Below are 27,780 nucleotides of genomic sequence, written 5' to 3'. Positions count from 1 at the left end.
TAGACAAAGATCTGTATCTGTAGTGCAGCAGTTGAGTAGGCTAGTAGTTGAGAACCTGGCAACTTCATTTGTAGTACCGCTAGTCAACGCATGGCGGGGCGCAAGTAACCACAGTAGCTTGTTGTTCCCCGCAGCAGCAGAACACTTTGTACCACCGAAGGAGAGCAGTGCAGTTCAGTTCCTCCTCACAGCTTTAAGTAAACGTGGCCTTAAAAAACAACAGAAGAGAACAACACCGGTGTAGTTAGTTAGTTCTACCTATTAAACCCCCCCCCCCAAAAAACCTTCCAACCGACACCGATCGGAACGAACCGAACCCCGGCATCATCAGACGACATCATGGCGGAGGTGGACCCAGGCTCGGCAGCGGTGGTGGTGAACGCCACCAACGGCACCGAGGCGGCGGTGAACGGCACGGCGGCCAGGTTCGTGGCCAGCGCCGAGGGCACGGCGCTGGCGTACGGCAGCCTGGTCGTCATGGCCCTGCTCCCCATCTTCTTCGGGGCGCTGCGGTCCGTCACCTGCTCCAAGTCCAAGGTACGAAACCCCGGGGCCGGGCCGAACCAGAACTCCTCTCAATCTCGAAGTTCGAGCCACATCCCCTCCCCGAACCCCTAGTCTCTTTCGGACCCGCTAATACTTAGGTATAGGGTTCCGAAACGGGCTAACACCACCCGAATCAGAACCATAGATATCAGAACCACGAATCCCGGAACTTGACAAAGCAAGGAAAGAAAAAGAAGACTGGGCACCTCGGTGTTGACTTGGCTATTTTGCCCTACATAATACACTATTTTGGAAATGTTTTGATTGATTGTAATGATTAGAGCATGCTTAAACATTCGACAATTATATATATTTCTACAATTGCTTCAAATTGCTTTGGGGCATGAACAAGAAGTTGAATGATATTAAGTCTGATGATGATGTTGTACCGTGCATGTTCTCATGCAATACTTCATTTAAAAGATAATTTTCCTGTCATTTAACATCTTGGGCAAAATGGCCTGTTTTATATCGAGGTAACCGTGCCCAGATGTTCCTGGCGGTGCGGCAGGTGCCCATGCTATTCTGCATGTATCCCAAATAACTGACAAAGGCATTAAGTTAGACATCATTTGGGCCGAAAGATATGAGATGTAGGAAGGATACAAGCTCACAGGCGTTGCGAAGCTGTTACAGATAAAACTGCAACCCGCTGCTACATGCTATTTTCGGCGCATGCGACACCGGCGTACGTCGTTGTATAAATGCACGAGGCTTGAATTAGTTTTTTAATAAACAACGTGGTCGCGACCACGGTGGTAATTTATAAATACACTTTTCTAAATATATCAAACACGCTTGCGTATAAAGGGTTTACGTTGGTATTTCCTGGTTAACTTGTTTCATTAATTGAGGGTAAAATATTGTCTTAAATGTCTGTGTTTGTTTAGGGATATCTATATCATATATTAATATCATTAAAAAGGCATGAATATAAGTTTTCCTGGAGTAAAACAGAGATGTTGAATCGATTAAAGTTCTCATGGATACAATGGAGTAGACAGCTGTCACACTGATAACACAACAGTTATACACTCACAGGTAAACTGTTATTCAATTTTGACATTATTATTTATTACATAACAGTACAGCTGTTGCAGATTGTAAACGACAGATTGATAAACAAGGTGTTATTTCTTTGTTCAAATGGAATAAGTAATACAATGCATCAGACCTATACATGATGCATTGCTGTATAGACAGTGTTTGTTCAGTAACAGGGGTCTCCTGTCTCTCCAGCTCTTTAGCAAACACACACACACACACACACACACACACACACACACACACACACACACACATAATTGTTTCAGTTAGTGATTCCAGTTTTATCCAATCGGGAAAGGAAAAAAGCTCATGCAGGTCAGGACGCGGGATCATCAATTGAATCTACACAATAGCGTTGTTTGATTGGCTCTGCATCAGAGTTGAACCGGAAACACAATATGACACCTTTTAATGTGTCTGGGTTCAAATCTGCTGCAGAGACACTGAAAACAAAGCTATTGTACAAATGAACCCAAAACGGGACATCTTGGGGAATGCTACCTTTGGGAGACCTAGAGTCTATTGGAATTGATGAAACAAACAAACAAACACGCTGTTCTATCAATTATCGTCCTGGGGTTCTCTCCTGGTCGATTCAAGTTGGGTATCCTCATGACCTGCAAATGTATCGTGGTGTTTATTAAAGACCCTCCCGTTACTGAACAAACATTAAGAGTACAGCTGCTCTGCTCTCACGAGTCACAACAGTAATGTAATGTTAACATAAGATTAGATATCCTCACGTCAGAGAGCCCACTGTGTGACCACGTGGTTTACGGTAGGTCGACTAAGAGCATTCATTCTCAAACCCCCTAGTTTTGATATGCACTGGGCGGGCCACAAACTGACTGTCACCCACCCGATTTCAGACCATCTTCATCCAAAGGACCCCAATCTACCCCTACTAAAAAAAATGATGAACTCTGAGAGTACTAGTGTTTAAAATAACTTTTAAAAGAAGGCTGATGCACACAGGTGCATATAGGACAACCAGGAAGGTCCACATGTTCAGAAAGGGATCTTTGATATCAAAATATCAAATATGCACAGGGAAGACGTCCATATTAAGTCCATTTTTCCGTCGTCGGATCTTAGGTGCTCTGCGGGACCTCTTTCCATTCTTCGATATTTGATAATCAAAGGTCCCTATTCCCTTTTATGAACGCTGAGAGATGCACCTGTAAGGCTCCATTTGGTTCCACTCTCGAGTCACACATCCATACGGATACTGGGTGTCCATTTGTACGGTTGTGGAATTCTGGATCAGTCAGCAATTGATGAGGCAGTGTCGGAGACGATATTCTAGGTGGTGATGGTTCGCGGTGATGGTAGCGCGCCACCGAGTGGCGCGCTACGAGCTTGTAGGTCTGCTATTTTTGAAAAATCGAAGAACGACTGACATTTTTAGAATCTGATCTCAGGTCAGAATGGGTTGATCAGACCAGTGTGTGTCCAGTGGAAACCTCGTATGAATCTGATCTCGGGTCAGAATGGGTTAATGCATCATGCACAAGATATCATGGGGAGAAGTGCAATATCTCTCAGGTCGGTGGTATGGTAGTTCTGCCAAGAGGCACAGGGATCAGACGACCAGTTATACTATAGACAAGGACAAGCTTAACCATAACACTATAGACGAATCCAGGAGCAGGTCTCATGGTCGCAGCTTACGTATTTCCTGTAGGCGGACTCGACATAGCTGCGGGGTTTAAACCCTCACCAGGCGCAGCTCTTCTACTACAGTGAACGGCAGAGTGACTGATGTTAGTCTGCCTCAAACATTACTCTTTTACCTGCTTTTTACTAAACGCTAACATTACAAAGATGCCCAGAACATCGGGATGAACACCGCGGTGGCTGAGACCAGAGCCATTGAGTAATGGTTGAGACGAAGCAGTGAAAGGTCCTGAAAGATACATAACGGCAACGCCAGTCTTACCCAATACCCAATCTGCTGCTGTATTTTATACCTCATACTATTAAAGCATTTAAAGTATGAGGTATAACGTGCAGCAGCCTCGTGTTCATAAAACAGTTGCAACAGGCTGTTGCAAGCTTCCAAATAATGAACAATTATTCTGCCGTACCCCTGGTGGTTCCCCGGAGGTCTGCATGTTGAGAAAGGGTGACATAGACTTAACAAAGCACTGTACTAACCATGTGCTTTAGGCAGATTAAGATTGTACACGGTGTGACTACTGTGTGGTTTGGGTACGCAGCAGTGTGCCGATCATGTGGTTTAGGTAGTAGAGAGTGAGGGAGTGCATCATTTCCTCATGATGAGAGACTGAATGACGAGAGAATGATCTGATTGGACAGCACAGAATGACGACGCAGGCAGGGGGGGTTTTAACTTGTGGGCTTTTGGTTTGAAACTACAGCAGGCGCTACCCTGCATGCTCGTTTAGTGCGAGACAGTGGAGTGCTCTATTTATATTTGTAGCACTTCTATCGTCATCCCTCTACCTAACACCCCTAAGAACCTATACAAATGAAATCGCACAGCAATGTATCTCCATATTTCATGTTATTCCCACTTCTAAATGAATGCCCTACTTCGGTGTACGAGGGTGTTAGGCAACAGTATCCAAACTAGCCCATGTACAAGATCATAACACGTCACAACTCACAATGTAAAACTAGCTATTTTGTATTTTCTAAACATTTTGAAAGTGAAAATTAAAGTCGTGAAGTGTGTGTGAGTTTTACAATATTGAACTAATGACGTATTAGTAAGAGCTTGTGACTAAATAACTACGTTGGATCAGAAGTTAATTAATTTTCAATATCCTGAAAAGTTATCGTTTTCATCCGACAGATGAGGTGACAAAATATAATATTCAACTTAACTTGATGTTTTAGATGACGTATTGGCCAATGCCAAGCTGCTTGTCCTCTGTAAACAGACTCTCATTTAACTGTACAATGACAGCAAGAGGTGGCACAGTAAGCTTCTTTCATACAAGTGTCACAGAACTGCCTCATTATGTCCCCTCTGCCAGATTTGATCTCATGCATATGTCATAAACAGGGCGAGTTTGCAGAACACGACCTAACGACGATGTTCCACTAATAGGGCTGATGTGATGGACAGACACTGTAGCTGTCCATTCATTTGTAGTGATAATAAGTACCGGTAGGCTAATAGTATAGTAAGCTAACTAGGCTATAATAAGTAAGTTGACAATTAATTGTCCCACACATAATTGCGATGAACAACAATGTGTGTTTTTTGCGTTGAATTTGTATTTCTGTTTGCCTTTTAGGCTTCGTAATCACACATTGCACAGGGCAGACATGACGAATAACTTAAATATACAAATAAATCAGTGACACATTTTTTTAATATTAACAAAATTATAAAAATAGCGGAAATAGTTGATCTTGTAGATCTTTTTGAAAAGTTGCTCAACATGGAAGTGGTTGATGATCATGCAAAAATAGTCAGCAGTTATGTTCACGTTCACTCTGAGCAAACACGTTTGGTGTGTTTGACTTGCCAGCAGCATATCCGATGGCTACTGGACAATGTTGGCAAGCAGCGCAGCAGGCACTCACCCATTCTGACCTGAGATCAGATTCTAACGCACAGAGGAATGGTGGTTCTTTAACGCATTTTGACCTGAGATCAGATGTTAAAAATGTCTTAAATCCTGACAGTTTAAAAAAATAGCAGACCTACAATGAGCTTGTAGATCTGCTATTTTTCAATAGCTAAAGCATAACATAATGCTAACACCAAAAGGGGTTCTCGCCCAAAATGGGTTAAATGGCTGTTCATAGACGTTTTTGACAGGGGCATTCGAGCATAAGGCTAAATATGTATTTATTTACCAAATGTTATAGCGTTTATTTTTTTTATTATTTACTATAGCCCTACTACACTCCAATAAATTACATCTGGCCACAAAATATCACAGGATCTACTGAATATGAAGGCTCAATATGTCAGTTTGACACAATCCCTAAAACGAAAGAAAGCAGCAAAAGAAAAAGAATGAACACTCATCTTTTACTTTCTCTAATAACAACCTAAAACATGAACCGTGGTTGAAAAAAACTAAAGTTGTCCTTTAAGTGAATGGATCTGTCACTATGTCCTCCACTTGGAATTAGAACATTTTGTAAGTGGTGCTAATGTGTGTATGTCTGTCTGTATGTATGTATGTCTCTGTGTCTGTATGACTAAGCACGGAAGTACCCTTTTCAGTGTCACTGTTGCGCAGCCTAACACACACACACACACACATACGTACAGTACAAGAATTCTCAGATCTACAAGCTCACAACGTGTTGCCGTGCTAGTACAGTACAGTACTACGAAGAACAGTGCAGTATACAGTACGACGAAGTACAGTACAGTATTGCAAAGTACAGCACAGTACTACGAAGTACAGCACAGTACTACGAAGTACAGTACGGTACTATGAAGAACAGTAGTACAGTACTATGAAGTACAGCACAGTACAGTACTATGAAGTACAGTGCAACGAAGAACAGTGCAGTATTACGAAGTACAGTACACTACAGTACCAACAACGCCACTCACTTCAGACTGGTCCGATTTGCTTTCTTTCCATCTATTTATAGTCACAGTTAATAGAGCTTGGCGTGAAGGGCCCATTTAGGCACGTTTTGTGTGTCTTCTCCTGGGCCTTTGATCTCATTGACTCATTCAGTGAAATGAGTCACCTAACATCTTCAATAAAGGCTTTTTAAATTGCTTTAGAGTGCTGCAAAACACTTTTAGTGGCTAAAAAGATGCATGCGTTCCAAACAGTCTGCCATGCTGTTGTTGACTTATTGACTCCTGTCTGTCGACTACACTTAGCAATGTAGGCACTCCTATCCAGAGGGTAACATGCCATTGGTCCGACCTCCCGTTTGTCCGACCTCCCATTGGTCATTACTATCCCTATCGTTAACCCTAACCTAAACCTAACCGCAAGCACGGGAGCAAACCTAAACCTAACCGCAAGCACGGGAGCAGTGCATGTTCGGACTAATGGGACTTCGGATCTATGGGCAGTTCCCATCCAGAGTGACTTATGAAATACAAGATCTCGCCAACAACCGCCCGGCTGGGTAAAAATGGTCATGTAAATGGAGTACAAAGAACAACTAGTCTAGGATATCCGTTGCTGTCGGGCAGAAATCTCTTGCCACTATTTTACTATTTTCACCCTACTTGATCATACCACAGCGTCACACCAAACCAGTTTTGAATTTGAATCTTAAAAGTACGTTTTGGACAGTACATAATATGACGCACGCAAATGGTGTTGTACACACATTTCATGAATCATTATGTTTGTTGGTCTTTACTTTTAAAAGTAGGTTATTTAACCCAGTCTGGCGGGAACCCCTTTTGGTGTTTTAACTATAATCATTATGTTATACTTTAGCTATTGAAAAATAGCAGATCTACAAGCTCATAGCGCGCCACCGCTACGAGCTTGTATGTCTGCTATTTATTTTTTCACCGTGAAAATGCGGCACAAATCTTTGAATATATATTCTTTCAGAGCGAACTTTCTTTTTTTCTTTTTCTTTTTCTTTTTTTTCATTCTTTTTTTTTTTTTTCATTTTTGGAAAGTTTTCTTTCGTTATAGTTCCGAATAGGTAGAGTTTTCAGAGATTGTCGTAAACATGGGGAGTGAGTCTGCTGACGTGTTATTCCCCAGCTTAGGAGTGAGAAGAGTCTAGGATGCAGTTTTGACCAGGGTGTGGTAGGGAAGGGAGAGACAGACTTCTTGTTCATGAAAATCTGCCTATCCATTCTCAACTCATCTTGGTAGCAAACAGACAGGACCAATTACGATTAAAATAAACCTTACGTTTTATTTACTAAGATAATGTTTCCACATGCAGTCCTTCTGTTCCACTTTCCTACCTGTCCTGATCCCTCTCTTTCTCTCTCTCTCTTTGTCTTGTCTGTCCTTCCATTGATCTATCTGTAGGCCTTGGGAGATGGTTCGGATTCTAAGTACAGAGTGAGTATTAGAGCAAGCACTTACTAAAATCACAGCTGCCACATCCACAACGATTAACACTGAAACGGAACATAACAAATTAAAAGTGTCTTGGGTGTCTCATACCTGTTGTTGTTCAATTTTCGCACGTCTGATTTACAGTGAAGAAAACATGTAGAGCTACGTTGTTGAATTGGGATCAATGGACCCCAATCACAAATATATCAAAATGGCAGTATTGACTTGTGAGTGAATATCTGCTGCCTGAGCCTTGAAGCCTTAACACAGGTACACTATTTCAGCCAGGTTGCTAAACAAACCTGTCTGTGTTCTTGTGTCAGTCATACTGCAAAAAAAGGGGGGGAAATCGTAACATTTCTTTATTTCACCTTTTATTTTAACCAAGACTTGTCCCATTGAGATTTTTTTACAAGGCGGTGCTGCCAGTGCACCAGCATAAAATGCTCGACATGAAATAAACTTCAAACGACAGCATAATTAAAAACCCACACTTAAAAAGGTAAACCAAAAACAGTACAAGGTGATTTAAGTGCCATATATACAGTATCAAGAACAGGAGCCTGGAGGCATATCACATACAGTTGTTATTGTCCATGTGATCGATGGTTAAAACAAGTGTGAATAGAAATTGACAAACTTAAGGCCATGCCAACCTTTCAGTGATACTGGTGGCAAAGTTACACATGGAGCACCATGTTAATCGGCTGCTTGTCTTCGTCGGTGTGTCGCAGACACTTCAGCTTCCGCAGTGCTCAGACAGACGTCCACTTTTTTGCGGCGCATGTGCGCATTTAAGCCTCTCGAGTGCGTCTGCCTGAACTAGCTGGAGGCTTGCAACGCATCATAATGTCTGGTTGTGCTTTATAGATAAATGGGTAATGTATGGTTTAGGTGGAGTGGTGGTTCAATTAATGGTCATTCAGTGTTTCATATAGCAATCATTGTCGTGTCGTGTGTGTGTCGTTGGAAGAACGGGTGGCAATTCTACCACACCTTTCTCTACTTTTACTACTGTTATTACTGCTTTCCTTTCCTCTCGCATGTTTCTACTCCGTGTCCCTATCCTCCCCCTTCACCTGTCCTCGCCTCTCTTATCGCCTTCTCTCCCCTTTTCTTTTCATCTATTCTCCTCTCCTCTCTCCCGTAGTGACTATAGTTCTCCTCCCAGAGGGTTTGACGGTGGATGTGGAGTAGAGTTTGAAGGTTGAACAACAGGGTGGTTTTTAAACCCATTTAGACCTGTCCTAACCTATACGTTGTTATACCTTTCAATGCGGGAGCTACTGTACCTCTGGGTAGTTGTTAATATAGGCCTACATGTAGCAAAATAATAATTAAGTGAAAAGGAAAATAATGTTTTCAGAAAACTTGGGTTAGGTTTTAGAAAGCGTTTATTTTTTTAGAATCGGCCTCAGGTCTAAATGTGTTAACCCATTTAGGCCTGACGTCGAAATTTCAAAAATGTATTTTTTCAGTGGTTCTCAATATTTCAGGTCAAGGACCCCAAAAATTATATTGTGTAATATGCCGCCGACCGCCATCTGAAAATATGTTGTTCCAGGGACCCTCCAGAAGCAAAGATTTGAGTTAAAAACTGAAACACTGAAAGAATATATATTCATAGATTTAATGCACATTTTCACGATTTTTCAAAAATAGCAGACCTAAACATTATGTTATACTTTAGCTATTGAAAAATAGCACATCTACAAGCTTGTAGCGCGCCACCGAGTGGCGCGCTACGAGCTTGTAGATGTGCTATTTTTCAATAGCTAAAGTATAACATAATGTTTAGAACACCAAAAGGGGTTCCCGCCCCAAAATGGGTTAAACCCCGTTATACTTAACTTGACTTGGCGGTCCCCCAGGGCTTATAGATTGGCCCACTCCTTTCCCTTCTGCACCAAACCTCTTTGCCAGGAATAGCTGAACAATATGGACGCTAGGAGGGCTCACGGTGGTTAAACCACTTGAAACCCACCATCCAGATTCCGCGGGGTCGGGGGAACATTAGCCAATCAGTCGGTCCGGGGACCACCTTGAGGGCGTTCCGGGTGGTCCCCTGCAGCTGAATGATAGAGTTGGTAACCAAATTAGACCCTTAAATCTCTCTCTCTCTCTGTCTCTACTCTGTCTCTCTTTTTCTCTACAGAATGCATCAGACATGCCAGAGACTATAACCAGTAGAGATGCAGCCAGGTTTCCTATCATAGCCAGCTGCACTCTGTTTGGCCTCTATCTGTTCTTCAAGGTAAGTAGTGCCACGTACTTATGTGCACACGCACACACACGCTTAAAAGAAAATGTACATGGACACAAATATTCCAGGTGCCGTTAACCGTTTCGATACGTAGGACTCGTCATTAATACATTTTGCGCCATGCGCTGATTACACATGACTAGCAGGCTCGTCATAACGGCGACTGTATGTCATTCATTGAATCGCTCCGTTTGCTATGCGTGGTGTTGAACAGATTTCGGCAATGTCTTTTCTGATTCTCCGTTGAGCGTGACGGGGAAACATTGCTGTCTAGCTCCGTAGCATTGACTCTTAATACTTGAGCATTCAATTCAATTCAAAGGGCTTTATTGGCATGAGAAAACATACGTTTACATTGCCAAAGCAGAAAGAACAATACAGTTCATTGTTCATTCAGTCATTGTGGAATAGCCTGAAATCACCCGGCACCCACGCGCCACACCAGCTTCGTCCACCTGGAGGCACCCTAATCGTTTACAGATACACACCTACCACCCAGCAGGGGTCTAAGTAATAAGGTTCAAAGGTTCAACGTTGCACTTTCTTGTTGCATCTTGTGTACAGAGTAAAAAAGAGTAAAACTTATTTTAGTTTTGGCTTCCTTACAGACAATGCAGCAGCATAGATGGCATAACATTAAAAAAACAACAAAACCACAGCAAACAAGAATACAGAGTGCAAGAAAGAGCAATCGAAGTGTAAAAATAATAGTAACACATTATGTGCATGTTTTACCTAACCAAAGTTAGGTAAACCTACAGCTTCACAGTAGGTTATTATTCCATATATACAGCACAGTTTAGTTAAAGAAGTCTTTCTTTCACCCGGAAAATAAATTGTGTAACCGCGATCATCCGTTCTCTAGTTATGGGAGATTGAGTTAAAGCGTGTTTTGACCAAAGACGCAATCTTCGAAAAGTATCCGAGATCAAGCATTTTTGGAGAAAAAAAATCATTTACAAAATTACATCACTTCCGGTTCATTTCCGGTTGCATCGGTCGACTAGCAACTTATATTTGCCTATTATAACCACACCAGGGGTATATGTTATGGAGTAATGTTAACCTCATAGACGCATACAAATCGGAACAAGTACAAAAACGACGGCACGTTTCATGAACTTTGTCATGAAAGCTTCCTCTAAACAAGAATCAATGGTGCAGGCCACTTGAAGAAGAAAAACTGATTAACAACATCTGACGTTAGTTGTAAAATGATTTCATTATTGCAGAGATGTATTCAGAAAACCCGCACACCGTCTGCACTTGCAATACGAACTTTATTGGCAACGTTTCGGTCAAAGGCGCGATTCATACTCTTATTTTAGATCCGAATAAAAGTCATTTGAGGTTCGCGCGGGGGGGGGTACCGTCCTAAAATCATCATTTCGGCCGAAACTGCGGTAAAATAGGAGGCCCAAAGACCTTCTTCAGGCATGGGTGAACTTTGCATACACAGTATGTAAAGTATTTTATAGGAATAGCAGCCATTCAGAATGTGTGACGTGGTTTCTGTAACACGTCCTGTGGTGTGACGCAAGCAATGAGTGGAAGGGTTAGAAAAGGTTGAGTCTGGTGGGAAAGGATTTGTAATCTAGCTTTTTTACTGTACATGTGATAATATCCTCATTGAGAGCAGAGTGTTCCTGAGAATTAAATTTCACGCACGCACACACACACACACACACACACACACACACACACACACACACACACACACACACACAGTGACACACACACACACACACACAGACACACACACACCGTAGGGTATGTGTGTTAATGTGTTATCATTTTTGTTCAGGTCTTTTCTCAGGAATACATCAACCTGCTGCTGTCTATCTACTTCTTTGTTCTGGGAATCCTCGCTCTGTCTCACACCATGAGGTAACACACAACACGCACGCACCCACACACACACACACACACACACTAATTGGTGGTTAGAGCTCAGTAGCTAGAGCGGCCGTCTGTGCGTGGCTCTTCCTGGCTTCGTGTCACTGTTGAGTAACACACTGGACAACTAATGCCTGGTATGATGCAACTCACTCAGGTGCACCTCGTCATGAGCCTCAAGTCCTGGCCGTCAGTGTACTTGCTTTGTACCATATGGGGCAGTATGGTTTGTACCATATGGGGCAGTATGGTTTGTACCATATGGGACAGTATGGTTTGCCGAAAAATCTGTTCATACGGATCCCCATTAGCTGACGCCTTATCGTGTATATATATTGTGTATGTTATTATACACCATAGCAAATATTACAAGCACAGTGTATCACAATACAAAATATTACTCAAAAGAACAACAATAAAAAAAAGTTTTTTTTTTTTTTTTTTTACAAAAGTCAAAAAGACTTTTGTAGTATACGGTATCTTTAAGTTGTTAGGTTGTAGAGCTGTTTTGCTAAATTGTGACCTGTTTTGCGTTGCGTAGGTTGGGCCTAATGGCCAAAAAGGTAGCTATAAAATGTTTTATATTAACTATACAATATGTAAATTCATTGAAGGCAAGGCCTAGATCAGCGGTCCCCAACGCTCATGGGTCTCGTTGTATTTGACCGAAAATAATATATATTTTTTAATGATTATGGCAAAAATCACAGAATGTCGCTGCACTGAGAGACATGCAGCTACCCGTATACTCCCGCAGGTGCTTATTTAATCTCCTTACAACAGTGTTTTACCAAAGTTTGGCGTTTGTGTTAACCCATTTTTGGCAGGAACCCCTTTTGGTGTTTCGAGCATTATGTCATGCTTTAGCTATTGAAAAATAGCAGATCTACAAGCTCATAGCTACGACCTAGTATTTTTGAAAAGTTGTGAAAACGTGGTGCAAATCTTTGAATATATATTCTTTCAGAGCGAACATTTACTAAAATATTGGCTTCTGGTGGGAGGTCCCTGGAACTACATATTTTGAGATGGGGGTCCGTGGCCCAATAGAGGTACTTCTGGGGGTCCTTGACTTGAAAAAGGTTGAGCACCGCTGACATAGAAACATGGGCTTTTTTCTTTTTATCGACCTCAGTCCAAAATGGGTTAAATAAAACTATGAAACGGCATGTCACGCACCACAGTTTGGGGAACCCCTGGCCTAGATCATAATGATGAATATTCTGTGGCAAGTTTGGAGCCAAGTGGAGTGCTCGCAAACTGGGTAATGGACACCGCGGCATATGGGCATTCTAGTTCTAGGAGTAGCATGTGAATGGTACACCTTGCATGGTTGCCTCCACCATCAGCGTGAATGTACAGGTCATTTTCCACTTATGGTGTATATATATATAATATGAATGTATTTTCTTTCCCTCTTTTCCTCCCTCTTTCCTCTCCCTCTGCTCCAGTCCTCTGATGACCAGAATCTTCCCAGCCAATCTTCCCAACAAACAGTATCAGCTGTTATTCACACAGGGCAGTGGAGAGGCCAAGGAAGGTAACACCACTTAACAACCCTCTCAGCCGTTTTAAATTCAAGGAGCCCCCAGTCACATTTGGTGTTTTATTTATTTATTTATTTTTGTATCAGTACCGCGGCACGCCAAGCGCACACGTACGTGCGTGCGTGCACTTGACGAATATAAGCTCATATAGTGTTTAGAGTGTTTCAGACACGCAAAAGTAGATTAACTTATTTACTGTGCTACAGTAGCGAAACAAAAAAGTTTTTTTTTTGTACGAATCTCTTCCTTGATGGTGGAGGAGGCATGCAGACAGACAGAGCTCATAGCTTGTAGGTCTGCTTGAAGCTCATTGCAGACCTCAACCTCGTAGCGCGGCACCGAGTGCCGCGCTACGAGCTTGTAGATCTGCTATTTTTCAACAGCTAGAGCATAACTTATTGTTTAAAACGCCAAAAGGGGTTCCCGCCCCCCCAAAATGGGTTTTAAAGCTAGTGGACGTCGCAGTTCTTTTGATACCACACGGCGTGGTACTGCGTTCTGTTCTATCATGACCACTGCGTATGGGGCAGTCGGTGTTGTCCAGTCTCTGTAACTCAAGAGACTTTACAAATGGAACCATTATGGACCCGTCCCGCATGTATCGGCTTCGGTCGGAACGCATCGGTAGGCCATAACGTTTTGAAACATTTAAAAAGGTAACCCTTGTATAAGCTTGTCTTGTCTGTGTTTCTTGTCTGTCTGTCTGTCTGTCTGTCTGTCTGTCTGTCTGTCTGTCTGTCTGTCTGTCCAGATGTCGTCAACTATGAGTTTGACACCAAGGACCTGATCTGTCTCATCATCAGCAGTGTGGTTGGAGTCTGGTACCTCCTCAAGAAGGTATACAATTAGATTTTTTTCAAAAATAGCAGACCTAAAAGCTCGTGGCGCGCTATGAGCTTGTAGATCTGCTATTTTTAAATAGCTAAAGCATAACATAATGGCTAACACCAAAAAGGGGTTCCCGCCCCAAAATGGGTTAAGACCTGAGGCCAATTCTACAAAATGTCTTCTAAATCCGGACAGTTTTCTGAAAAATGTATGTTGCTCTATCAGTCAGTGGTTCTCTCAAACCTTTTCATGTCAACAAGGACCCCCATTTGGCCACGGACCCCATCTCAAAATATTTTGTTCCAGGGATCCCTCAGAAGCAAAGATTTGAGTTAACCCATTCTGACCTGAGATCAGATTCTAAAAATGTCTTCTACATCCTGACAGTTTTCATTCTGACCTGAGATCAGATTCTAAAAATGTCTTCTATGTCAGTCGCTCTTCGATTTAAAAAAAATGTAGCAGACCTACACTCGGTGGCGCGCTATGAGCTTGTAGATCTGCTATTTTTCAATAGCTAAAGCACGACATGATGCTAACACCAAAATGGGTTAAGAAAGGAGAAATAAATGAATGTATTCAAAGATTTGCAAAAAAGAAACACAGATTTTCCATAAATAGCAGATATACAAGCTCATGAGCTTGTATATCTGCTATTTTTGAATAGCCAACTATTGTCACTGATGTCACAATGCATAATGTTTACACTTGGTTGCATGCTGGAAAAAAGAAAAAAATATATATATATATGTGTAATTTTTTCATATATATATTTATATATATATAAAATTACACTTTCCTGGGTTTTAATGGATTATCCCATTTAGGCCTGATGTCGAAATTAAAAAAATGTCAGTGGTTCTCAATATTTCATGTCAAGGACCCCAAAAATGATATGTAATTGGCCTCCGACCCCCATCTGAAAATATGTAGTTCCAGGAACCCAGAAGCATAGATTTGAGTGAAAAATGTTGGCTCTGAAAGAATATATATTCAAAGATTTGTGCCACATTTCCACGACTTTAAAAAAATAGCAGACCTACAAGCGTGCGAGTGGCGCGCTATGAGCTTGTAGATCTGCTATTTTTCAATAGCTAAAGTATAACATAATGCTTTAAAACACCAAAAGGGGTTCCCGCCCCAAAATGCCCAATAAGGCCCACCCATCTGACCACTGAGCTTTGGAGTTCTGTGGGCCACTTATACAGTATACAGTATAATGTGTTTGTTTGTTACCACATTATATCGACACAGTTCGATATAATGTCATATAAGCTGACAGTATAGTCTTCTGATAGCCAATGAGCTGACAGCATTGTTGTGTGATGTCACAGCACTGGGTGGCCAACAACCTGTTTGGTTTGGCGTTCGCGTTGAACGGAGTGGAACTGCTTCACCTGAACAACGTCAGTACCGGCTGTATCCTGCTGGGGGGGCTGTTCGTCTACGACGTCTTCTGGGTGAGCAAAGAATGCACGTACACGGCACACATGGTATTTTGTAATGTTCTTGTTAAAGGAGAATTCCATGCTAGAATGCTTTCTTATCTTTCTTACCTTTCTTTGTAGTCGTTACATCCCCACCAAAGAGGTCCAGGTGTTTTTTGTGCAAAAACTCCTTATTGGCTATTTTCCCTACCATAAGCCCTCAATTAATTGCATTGCATTGAATGGGAATTGAATGGGGCTATGGGGTGTTATGCTAATTCGCTTATTTCCATCGAAAGAAGTAGTAAAGTGTGCCTCTTGGGATATTATTTACATTATGAAGAGAGGATATATACAAAGAAATTATAATTTTGAGCGATGGAAATAAGCAAATTAGCACAACACCCCATAGTCCCATTCAATTCCCATTCAAATCAATGCAATTCATTTAGGGCTTATGGTAGGGAAATAGCCAATAAGGAGCTTTTGCACAAAATAACACCTGGACCTCTTTGGTGGGGACGTAACAACTACAAAGAAAGGTAAGAAAGCCTTTTAGTATGGAATTCTCCTTTAATGTAGTTTTCTAAGCAAAATGTATTTCCGGTAAAGGGGCAGAAATCATGGAAGGACGTTCTGAAGCCCAAACGTGTTTGTGAACCACTGCCTTAGTGTGTCTGTCTCTCTGTTGCTAGGTCTTTGGAACCAATGTCATGGTGACCGTGGCCAAGTCCTTTGAGGCCCCAATTAAACGTAAGTGTGTGTGTGTGTGTGTGTGTGTGTGTGTGTGTGTGAGATTTTAGGGGTGCATTTTGGACTTTTATTTGCCAATATGACTAACAAAACCCTCTGCCCCTCTCTGTGTCACTGTCACTCACTGTCTCACTCTGATTCTGTCTCAGTGTTTTTTTTTCTAATATATTTTTTTATCCCACGATTTTGTAACCCATTTTTCTCCCCTGTGTCAATCATCTAATGTGATCCTGGGCTCTACACACCCTCCACCAACCTAGTCCCCATATATGGGGGACAAGGGGAGAGCAACAGACTTGAACTCATGCTTCCTTCATGCCTGAGTGTCCAAGTTGATCCTTTACACCTGACAGGGGGGAGTTTCCCTGGTTGGACGTAGCGCGTGGAAGGAACACGTTATTCCAACCAGTTCCTTTCCCCTCCATCAGGCGCCCTGGCTGGCCAGGGGGAGGCAGTTTAGTGACCAGGATCTCAGTGTTAATTTTGTCGACTAAAACTGGCCGAAAAATGTCGTCGACTACCATTTGTCACTAACAAACTGAATAAAAAAAGAGTAAATGTATTGACAATTCCGTAAAAGAAAATCTAGAATAAAATGTTAGGGAGGGACGAGTGGAGAAGTGGAGAAGAGATCCAGTAGAAGTAATTTTATGTTTGGTTGCGCTCGGGTGTTGCATTCTGAAAAGAGCAGATCTACAAGCTCACGACGTGTTGCTCTGCGATGCGTTGTGAGCTTGTCTGAAGATCGGCTCCTTTCAGCATGCAACCAAGTGTACAAATTACGCATTGCGACACCATCGTAGATTATTTTCTTCAAAAGAATTTGCTGTCAAAATGAACACTGTTTTGTCTCTCTCTCTCTCTCTCTCTCTCTCTCTCTCTCTGCCCCTTCCTCTCTCTCCCCAGTGGTCTTTCCTCAGGATCTGTTAGAGAGGGGTTTGGATGCCAGTAACTTTGCCATGCTGGGTCTGGGAGACATTGTCATTCCAGGTAACCTGCACTGCGACATGACAGCGATTGGACAAATATATTTATTGGCAGTCTGTGATTAGATGAGTCCAATCGTTGGTTCTTTTTTATTCAATTTGGCAAATATAGCCTAATTAACCTTCTACAAAGGCCTTCTGAATCAGTAGTCCTCACACATGTGTCCTCACACTAGTCAAAGAATGTCAAAAATAGCAGATGTACAATGTGAACTTGTACATCTGCTATTTGTTTAATAGCCAACGCTAAGATCTAAAATAAGCCAGATAATGGCAGCCGCTGCTGCCATATCTACAGTATTTGTGCAGCTGAAAAGCAACAATTTACACATTTATATTTGAATTCTAGACAAAGAGGAGTGGAGGAGAGAGAGAATGGCTTTTGGTTTCCTATAGTTGCCCCATTATCGGCTACTGTTTGAGAGGAAAAACCTTGTTTCTATATACTGTACTAGGATCAGGGGGGGCAGTCAGACAGATATTTGAGAGGAAAAACCTTGTTTCTATATACTGTACTAGGATCAGGGGGGGCAGTCAGACAGATATTTGAGAGGAAAAACCTTGTTTCTATATACTGTACTAGGATCAGGGGGGGCAGTCAGACAGATATTTGAGAGGAAAAACCTTGTTTCTATATACTGTACTAGGATCAGGGGGGGCAGTCAGACAGATATTTTGTGAAGCCACTAAGGAAATCGGGATTTCCTGAAAGTTCATATAATGGCCTGTTGTGGCGCTGTCATTGGGCCCAACTTCACCTAGACTGTATTACCTTAATAAACATGGTCATGAATACTTTCTGCTTCCAGTCACTAGTTTAAAGTCTCATTTCTAATGTCATAATATTCTTTTTGGAAAATGATGGTCCCATTTATTAAAAAAATTACCATAAAGTCGCGTATGTTCTGAGGGGCGTGGCTACCGTTACAGTCTATGATCGGGATTCCCCACCCACTCGAGTCAAAATAAAAACCAACGGAGAAGAAGGGGGGAAGTCCCGCCTCGTTGTCTGGGCCAGCCAATGGGCCAGCTGGGCCCAAACGGATCTAGAAAGATGGCGATGTACAATTCAAGGACTGACAGGCTTCATTTTACGTTCATGTTAGACCCGCGGAACGCTTTGTCCATATTTTTTACAGTCTATGACTATGATGCAAAGCCTCGACGACGCATTTCCCCCCCGTCTTTTAAGACCCTGCTCTTAACCCATTCTGACCTGAGATCAGATTCATACGAGGTTTCCACTAGGACACACACTGGTCTGATTAACCCATTCTGACCTGAGATCAGATTCTAAAAATGTCAGTCGTTCTTCGATTTTTCAAAAAATAGCAGACCTACAAGCTCGTAGATCTGCTATTTTTCAATAGCTAAAGCATAACATGATGCCAACACCAAAATGGGTTCCCGGTCAGAATGGGTTAAGTCTGAACTATCTCTGCGTGTAATGTTTGTTTTTTTAGATCACCTGTCAATCAAATTGTATGACACAAGTCTCTCGCTGCCCTTTTGTTTCAGCAGAGAGAGAGAGAGAGAGAGAGAGGAGGACTGGGTGGTCAGCCCACAGGATTTAATATTGTGTGTTTTAACATGTGTGTGTGCGCGTGTGTGTCTTCCAGGTATCTTCATTGCTCTGTTGCTGCGCTTTGATGTCAGGTGAGTGTTTCCAACCATGTTGCTGTTTACTGTAGTTATTGGCTCAGTGTAGTAAACTCTACACGTTAAAAAGATTACACTAAAATCTGTAACGCGTTCCTTCCGTCTCTCTCTCCAGTCTAAAGAAGAACAGTAGGACATATTTCTATTCCAGTTTCTTGGCATATATCTTCGGATTGGGTCTCACCATCTTCATCATGCACACCTTCAAACATGCACAGGTAACTGTCTGTCTGTCTGTCTGTCTGTCTGTCTGTCTGTCATCATATTTTGTTTCCCCATAACTGTCTGTCTCTCAGACTGCTCTGTTGTCCCTGGTCTCTAACAGTGTTGTTTTCGTTGACTAAAACTAAGACGAAAAATGTTCGTCGACTTCCTTTTTTCACTGGTGAAAACTAAATGAAAACTAAGCTATGATGACTAAAACTAAGACTAAATATAGTGACAATTTCGTCAACAATTAAAAACTAGACTGAAATGTTAGGAAGGGACTAGTGGAGAAGAGATCCAGTATAAGTCATTTTACACTTGGTTGTATGCTGAAAATAGCAGATCTACAAGCACACAACGCGTCGCAGCAAGTGTAAAATCAGTCATTACAACGGCATCAAGGCCCGCCAAAATACATTTTAGTCGACTAAATCAGCTGTAGATTTAGTCGACTAAAATCTTATGATATTTAGTCGACTAAAACTAGACTAACACTAAGACATTCCTGGTGACTAAAATGTGACTAAAACTAAAGGAAACCTATTCAAAAGACTATGACTAAAACTAAAATCAAAAATTGCTGCCAAAAACAACAATGGTCTCTAACCTGTCTTGTCTCTCCACCCTGTCTGTCTCTCAGCCTGCTCTCTTGTACCTGGTCCCAGCCTGTATTGGCTTCCCATGCCTGGTTGCTCTCATCAAAGGAGAACTCACTGAATTGTTCAGGTAGGTCACCATGACTTCTTTGTTGTACGTATACGTAGATGTCTTTTGCAACATATACAGGCGAACAGGTTTGCAGACCGGCAAGACGGACTCATAGCGGTAGTTTCACCTGCACCCGCTTATCACAAATGACAGATAGATCTACAAGCTCAAACGTTGTGGGATTGTAGATCTATTTTTGTCAAAGGTTCAACCTAAGAATAGGGTCTCCGGGATTCATGTGGTTAACAAATACGAGGAACAAAATTGCATTTATTTGATCCAACACATCATTTGCATGCAAGTCTATTCCAGACAGTGCATTTCAAGGAATATCAGCGATTTTCTTTTCTTTCTTCAAATGCACAAGCTATTTCACCAACTTAAAATCTGTTTCATTTTTATTTGTTCATTTTGTTGACTCGCACGCATTGATGGTCGTTTCCGGTTAAATGCTACCCCCAGAAAGGGGCTGTGTTTCATAGAAGGCATTTTTATGGGGCTGTGTTCAAAGAAGGCATTTTATGAGCGGAGAGGCGCTCCGCATCCAGTCACATGTATTGACACCTCATGTTCGAACCGATCGACCGCTGCTGTGCTCGAACGTCCCGTCGCCTGCAATATCGGCACACATAACCTTTATCTGAAACCACAATGGCAAACAAGGGGCTTCTCATGGTTGTGATGAAAGAAACGTGGCGCTTGGCTCTCGGTAAAAAGGATGCACCATGCAGCGTCTTCATCACCACAGAAATGCATGGCAGACTGAGACTGCTGCCAGCCCAAAGGGCATGCTCTGTGGATATAATTCTGCTATTGAAAAATAGCAGACGTACAAGCTCGTAGCGCGCCACTCGGTGGCACGCTATGAGCTTGTATAGGTCTGCTATTTTTGAAAAGTCGTGAAAATGTGGCGCAAGTCTTTGAATATATTCTTTCAGAGCCAAAGTTTTTAACTGAAATCTTTGCTTCTGGGGGAGGGTCCCTGGAACAACATATTTTCAGATGGGGGGGTCGGCAGGCCAATTACATATAATCTTGGGGGGTCCTTGACATAAACATTTTGAGAACCACTGACACAGAAACATAGGGCTTTTCAGAAAACCGTCATGATTTAGAGGACATTTTGTAGAATCGTTCCCAGGTCAAAATGGGTTATTTGCATATACAAATGTGGCAATGAATGCCGCTGTGGATAACCAAAGTAACTAAGCCATCTTATTTCCTATTGGCCCATATCATGGGGCCAATGCCGTTACCCGATTGGCCCATTCAGCTACAGGTAGAATGAATGGCAGGTTATCCTGGTTGAAAAGAGGAAGAGGGGAAAAAAACAAGTAGAAATCCAGACATTTCACATCTTCCTTCTCTTCTCTTTTCTCTCTTTCTTCCTTGCGTTTTAATGAAGACTAACAGCCTTTTCTCCTTTTCTTTCCTTATATGTTCCATTTCTCACCGTCTGTTTTTGAGTTCCCTCCTTTTTGTTTGGTTCTGCTTTTTTCTCCATCACTTTCTTTCTTTATTATTCCTACCTCCCTCTCTCTCTCTCTCTCTCTCTCTCTCTCTCCAACTCACCCTGGGTGTAATATTAGTTATGAGTCATCACAGGAAGTCCTCCCTGGTTCGCCCAGGCTGACTTCCTACCCGACAGTCAGTGGTTCTCCTGCCAGCCTGGCTAGCTCCATGGATACCGTCTCTATGGCAACGGGCTCCTCCTCCTCCTCCCCGCGCCGCCGTCGCTTACAACCCACCTCCATGTAGAGGCCCCGCCCCTTCCCTCCGTAGGCCCCACCCCCTTTTCCTCACACGGCCAGGTAAATGGCCCATTGACAAAACTAGAGACTCCCCTCGCCTGTCTTGTCTGTTCTGCTTGTCATCCTTCTATCTATGGTGTCAAATGACACCACGGCCTCTCTCAGCTGTCTGTCTCGCCTAGCACTGTCTCCCTCTCAGCTGTCCTACTGTCTGTCTCGCCTAGCACTGTCTCCCTCTCAGCTGTCCTACTGTCTGTCTCGCCTAGCACTGTCTCCCTCTCAGCTGTCCTACTGTCTGTCTCACCTAGCACTGTCTCCCTCTCAGCTGTCCTACTGTCTGTCTCGCCTACACTGTCTCCCTTTCAGCTGTCCTACTGTCTGTCTCTCCTAACACTGTCTGTCTCTCAGCTGTCCTACTGTCTGTCTCTCCTACACTGTCTCCCTCTCAGCTGTCCTACTGTCTGTCTCTCCTACACTGTCTGTCTCTCAGCTGTCCTACTGTCTGTCTCTCCTAACACTTTCTCCCTCTCAGCTGTCCTACTGTCTGTCTCTCCTACACTGTCTCCCTCTCAGCTGTCCTACTGTCTGTCTCGCCTAACACTGTCTCCCTCTCAGCTGTCCTACTGTCTGTCTCTCCTACACTGTCTCCCTCTCAGCTGTCCTACTGTCTGTCTCACCTAACACTGTCTCCCTCTCAGCTGTCCTACTGTCTGTCTCGCCTAACACTGTCTCCCTCTCAGCTGGCCTACTGTCTGTCTCGCCTAACACTGTCTCCCTCTCAGCTGTCCTACTGTCTGTCTCTCCTAACACTGTCTCCCTCTCAGCTGTCCTACTGTCTGTCTCTCCTAACACTGTCTCCCTCTCAGCTGTCCTACTGTCTGTCTCTCCTAACACTGTCTCCCTCTCAGCTGTCCTACTCTCTGTCTCTCCTACACTGTCTGTCTCTCAGCTGTCCTACTGTCTGTCTTTCCTACACTGTCTGTCTCTCCTAACACTGTCTCCCTCTCAGCTGTCCTACTGTCTGTCTCTCCTACACTGTCTCCCTCTCAGCTGTCCTACTGTCTGTCTCACCTAACACTGTCTCCCTCTCAGCTGTCCTACTGTCTGTCTCGCCTAACACTGTCTCCCTCTCAGCTGGCCTACTGTCTGTCTCGCCTAACACTGTCTCCCTCTCAGCTGTCCTACTGTCTGTCTCTCCTAACACTGTCTCCCTCTCAGCTGTCCTACTGTCTGTCTCTCCTAACACTGTCTCCCTCTCAGCTGTCCTACTGTCTCGCCTAGCACTGTCTCCCTCTCAGCTGTCCTACTGTCTGTCTCTCCTACACTGTCTCCCTCTCAGCTGTCCTACTGTCTGTCTCTCAGCTGTCCTACTGTCTGTCTCTCCTAACACTGTCTCCCTCTCAGCTGTCCTACTGTCTGTCTCTCCTAACACTGTCTCCCTCTCAGCTGTCCTACTGTCTGTCTCTCCTACACTGTCTCCCTCTCAGCTGTCCTACTGTCTGTCTCTCAGCTGTCCTACTGTCTGTCTCTCCTAACACTTTCTCCCTCTCAGCTGTCCTACTGTCTGTCTCTCCTAACACTGTCTCCCTCTCAGTTCACCTACTGTCTGTCTCTCCTGCCATCTTCCTCTGAGCGTTCCTGCCGTCTGTCTCTCCTATACTCTGTCTCCCTCCCAGCTTTCCTAATGTCTCTCTCCTGCACTCTGTCTCCTTCTCAGCCTGCCTCCTGGTAGGGTTTAAATTTATTTCTCGCATCCTGAAACAACGTAGAGGTTTCAACATGAAACTATGACGGTGCGTTACAGTGTTGACTTCCGCTGACTGGCAATATGAACGTCTACAAAGAATGGAAAGCTTCTGAAAATTGTCTTATCTTGTGATGGTGGAGGACCTGGTCTGTTGTTTTTTTTTTTTTTTTTTTTACTTTATCCCGGTAGATCTGCTGTCCTTTACAGTACTTGAGTAAATTTACTTAATTACTTTACACCACTGCTAGTATCACAATCTAACTAAACAGGAACAACCTAGATACTGTGACTAGCAAATATAGACCAATCTCCAAGCTTGAAGCTTCCTTAACTGAAACACATTAACCCATTTTGGACTGAGGTCGATAAAACAAAGGCTGTTTGCTCAGTGGTGCTCCACCCTTTTCATGCCAAGGACCCCCAGAATTATCTCCATTGGGCCACGGACCCCCATTGCAAAATATGTCGTTCCAGGGACCCCACCAGAAAGATGTTCACTCTGAAATATATATTCAATGATTTGCGACACATTTTAACGATTTTTCAAAAATAGCAGACCTACAAGCTGGCGCGCTAGCTTGTAGGTCTGCTATTTTCTTTAAATGAGCTTGTAGATCTGCATTATAACAATGTTTAAAACACCAAAAAGGGGTATCCCGCCCCAAAATGGGTTAAATAGGTTTATCTATAATAAATGGCTGCATAGCAACCGTCTACTTCACAATCAGCGTTGTGTTTATGAACCTGGTGTTGGAGTTGAACTGCAGCTTACTGAAAGTCATTATCTAAACCACATGAACCCTATAGCGTCCCTATTCTGGGGTGAACATTCGGCAAAACATTATTAGGCAGTGGATTTTTATTACAACCTAAACCGATATCATAATACGCATTTCAATGTTTGCGGCTCGTGAAGATAATTGTGTGTGTGTGTGTGTGTGTGTGTGTGTGTGTGTGTGTGTGTGTGTGTGTGTGTGTGTGTGTGTGTGTGTGTGTGTGTGTGTGTGTGTGTGTGTGTGTGTGTGTGTGTGTGTGTGTGTGTGTGTGTGTGTGTGTGTGTGTGTGTGTGTGTGTGTGTGTGTGTGTGTGTGTGTGTGTGTGTGTGTGTGTGTGTGTGTGTGTGTGTGTGTGTGTGTGTGTGTGTGTGCGTGTGTGTGTGCGTGCGTGCGTGCGTGCGTGCGTGCGCGCGCGCGCGCATGCGCGTGTATGAATTCTATCTGCTTCACAGGAACAATAATTTGGTTCACTTTTTTGGAAAGGAACAAAACGATTTATCTTGACCCCCCCTCTCTCTCCCCTCCAGGTATGAGGAGACACCAGAGACGGACACGGAGACGGAGACAGAAACGGAAACAGAATCCAAGGATGAGTCATCAGAGTCACCAGAGAAGAAGGACCAATAGAATCCCTCGCTGCCCCCCCCCCCCCCCGCTCCTCCTCCTCCTCTTGACCCAATCATTTCACAGAATTTCTTCAGCCTTTTTCTCTTTTTGTTGCTAGGGGGGAGGGACTTGTCTTTGTCGCTAGGAGGGACTTGTCTTTGTCGCTAGCAGGAGGGGCTTGAGTTGTCGCTTCCCCCCCCCCCCCCCCCCTCTCCTATCTCTCTGGGAAACCACGGTAACGGTCCCCACAGCTCGATAGTGATTGGTCAATGCAAGTTGACAAAACGGTTTTGTTTCCCCATATACAGGAACAGGAAGTGAGGTGGATGTTGTTTTTTTAAAACACTCATTCTCAACTGTTGGATACAGGGCCCACAAGTATAGACTCTCGACTCTCCAAATAGACTCTCGACTCTGAGAGTGTACAAATGGAACATTTGTACTCTCTCAGAGTTAAATTATCACTGAGGATTCTACAGTGTAAGTTGGGGGGATAAATACATAAAATCATATCAAAAACTGGGGGGGGGGGGGGTCCTTGAACTTAAAAAGGTTGAGAATCACTGTTTTAAAAATGAACAAACGAGCACACAAAGTGAGTCTAAGCTGGGTGGTTTCACTCTCTGCCACTGGTTATTCTGTTCTACCAGCTTCCACAATGGAAACCAGTAGTCCTTCAGTACTGGACAAGGAACCAGTTTTAGAACCTTGTTGTACCGTGAAGTAAACGCTCCTGGCAGTAGGTTTTAGGTCTGTCTTTGACCTTTGACCTTGCACTACCGCTCAGTCATTCAAACGACACGATGCAAAATGGCAGTAGGAATTCTTTGTGCGATGGCTTCTGGAATCTAAACTCTTTTTAAAACAAACGCACCAATTAGTCTGTTTCATTTCAATCTAACTGATCCTGGAACAGTTTTTGTCCAGGGTTTATCTTTGCACTCTTGTTGTTGGCGTAACCGTTAGATTTGACCTGTTTTGACTTATTTTCCCTGTAAAAGAACCTGAACGTAAGACCCGACGTTTTTGGTGTAGGTGGCTTTGGGTTTGAGTCTTTGTCACACAGCCAAAAAAAAAAACACATAGTATTATCTTTGCTAAAGATGGAGTTATCTGTAGTCAGAGTGGTGTAAATGCATGCTAATCTGACCTCCCAAGTCCAATCGGCATGCTACATTAGAGCAGTGGTTCTCAACCTGAGGGTCTGGAACCCCAGGGGCAGGGGGGTTCTACAAGCTTGTGTAGGACTTCTATTTTCACTATTTATCTGTGGAACCGAGTCAAGCTAAATTGAATGTCTCAACTCCTACAACTCCTGTGCTAGTCAAGGTGGGGGGGGGTCCCCAGGTCAAATATAATTATTGGTCATGGCTCCCAGGTTGAGAACGACTGCATTAGAGGTACGGGTGGGGGACACACTTTCATACAGTTGTCCCAATTAACCACCTTAACCTGGCATCCAATTTTGGGCATGACATTATAGGCAAAAAAAAAAGAAAAAGCTAATACTGTAACATTTGTACAGAGTTACAGACCCGGATGTAAAACGGATCCATGTTCTTAAATATCCTTTTGTCGAAAAGGATATTTTGTTGAAAGATTTACAAATTTGTTCGTCTGATTTTGAAAATAATTAGAATTGTTTTGTGGGTCAGTGGGTTAAATGGATATTATTTCCGGCCAATGTTCTGATGGCTGAGAAGCATTTAGTTTAGGAGGGATTATGAAGTGGTGGAGTGATTGTTCAGTTTGTTCTGTCCACCGCCTTCCATTCAGTACCTCAACTTATCTGGAATGTCGAGCTGTGAATGTGAATCAGAGGCCTTTCCCCTTTTTTTTAAGGAAGGAACGTTAGAAAGTTGAAAAGAACGTTATACAGCGACGAGTTTATTTAAATTTTTAACTTAAAAAGGGACCAAATGTTTCCTCTGAGCTTCGCTTTGCTTCCGTTTTGTTCTGTTATCAAACCATTTGTTTTTAATAATGGTTTTAAAATATATTCTTCTCTCGTCTAGAGGCGCTGACCTGTTAGGCCTCAATTAGTTGCACGTGTGCCATGTCGTGTCTCGAAACGAGCAGATCTACAAGCTCAGAACACGTCCCCCCCGGGCCCCGATGCCACGCCTTCTGAGCTTGTAGATCGGCTATTTTCGGTGTCCGACACGCATGTATGCGAGTATGAATCAGCCTTTTAGACGAATCTCCTCCTGTTGTATTCTACTACCTGTCTCTGTGCAGTTCTCACTTCCTCTTCCCTGTTGTAACCCTCGAACGCCATTGGTGAAGCCACGAGGGGGTGTGCGACATCCGCCTTTCTCGTCCAATGAGCTGCGAGGAGAGAAGCGAGGACTAGGACTCTCTCTCGAAGTTACAGACGTGGCTGATCTGGGATCAGAGAGTGTAACGTTAATGTGAATGGCATTTGGATCATCGGTCGGGTTGATGGACTGGATTAAGATTCTAGTGGATACAATCAAGTCTGCCTGGTTGATATTCCAGACCTGTTATTAATCTTGATGTTATTGATATTAACGTTTTATTATATTGACAAGATGGATTTTTTTTATTTCTTTTTTTTTTTTCTTTCTTCATTCGTTTGTATTTTGATGTAAAAAAAATAAAGAGAGGATCATCTTCAGTTTGGTGTAGTTGAATCGGTATTATTTGAAAAGCAACTGTACTTCAAAATCTGATTTCTTACTTTATTCTCCCGTTGTATTTGTGTGTGAGCCTTACGTGGCCTCAACTGTATTTTATTTTATTTGCAAATAAATGTTTTGGTGCTTTGGTCACCATATAGGGAAGCATTAATCTGGATTTGTCTCATTGCTTATTAGACTTATTTTTAAGACGACGTTATAGGGACTTTATTAGATACATGATGACATGAAACACAGACAGTCAGGGGGCTGGAGCCAACGACGTCGACTCTGTGGGGGCTATGGGGCTACAGCCCCATGAAGAATTAAATAGCCCCTTTTAGCCCCCATGAAGATTTTCGTGGACATTTTATATTAACATTACAGATTTTCTGGGAATTATT

At 43.0% G+C, this 27,780-nt stretch overlaps 1 protein-coding gene across 2 annotated transcripts; it reads left to right on the top strand.

The window, feature by feature from the left end:
• Positions 1-158: 158 nt before the first annotated feature.
• Positions 159-27,375, top strand: hm13 (histocompatibility (minor) 13). Of its 2 annotated transcripts, XM_080764761.1 has the most exons (13): positions 159-537; positions 7,554-7,586; positions 9,739-9,837; positions 11,651-11,733; positions 13,194-13,282; positions 14,041-14,126; positions 15,452-15,577; positions 16,240-16,297; positions 17,204-17,287; positions 18,903-18,939; positions 19,058-19,160; positions 19,790-19,875; positions 24,659-27,375. In XM_080764761.1, the coding sequence occupies exons 1-13, from the start codon at positions 340-342 to the stop codon at positions 24,756-24,758; spliced, it is 1,182 nt and encodes a 393-aa protein (XP_080620887.1). In that variant the 5' UTR covers positions 159-339; the 3' UTR covers positions 24,759-27,375. The 2 variants fall into 2 exon arrangements, with proteins under 2 accessions (XP_080620887.1, XP_080620888.1); XM_080764762.1 differs by lacking the exon at positions 7,554-7,586.
• Positions 27,376-27,780: the final 405 nt, after the last annotated feature.

Source organism: Protomyctophum bolini (assembly GCF_963924005.1).
Source record: "Protomyctophum bolini genome assembly, chromosome: 5".
NCBI classification, from domain to species: domain Eukaryota; kingdom Metazoa; phylum Chordata; class Actinopteri; order Myctophiformes; family Myctophidae; genus Protomyctophum; species Protomyctophum bolini.
This window is presented reverse-complemented; position numbering and strand designations above follow the sequence as displayed.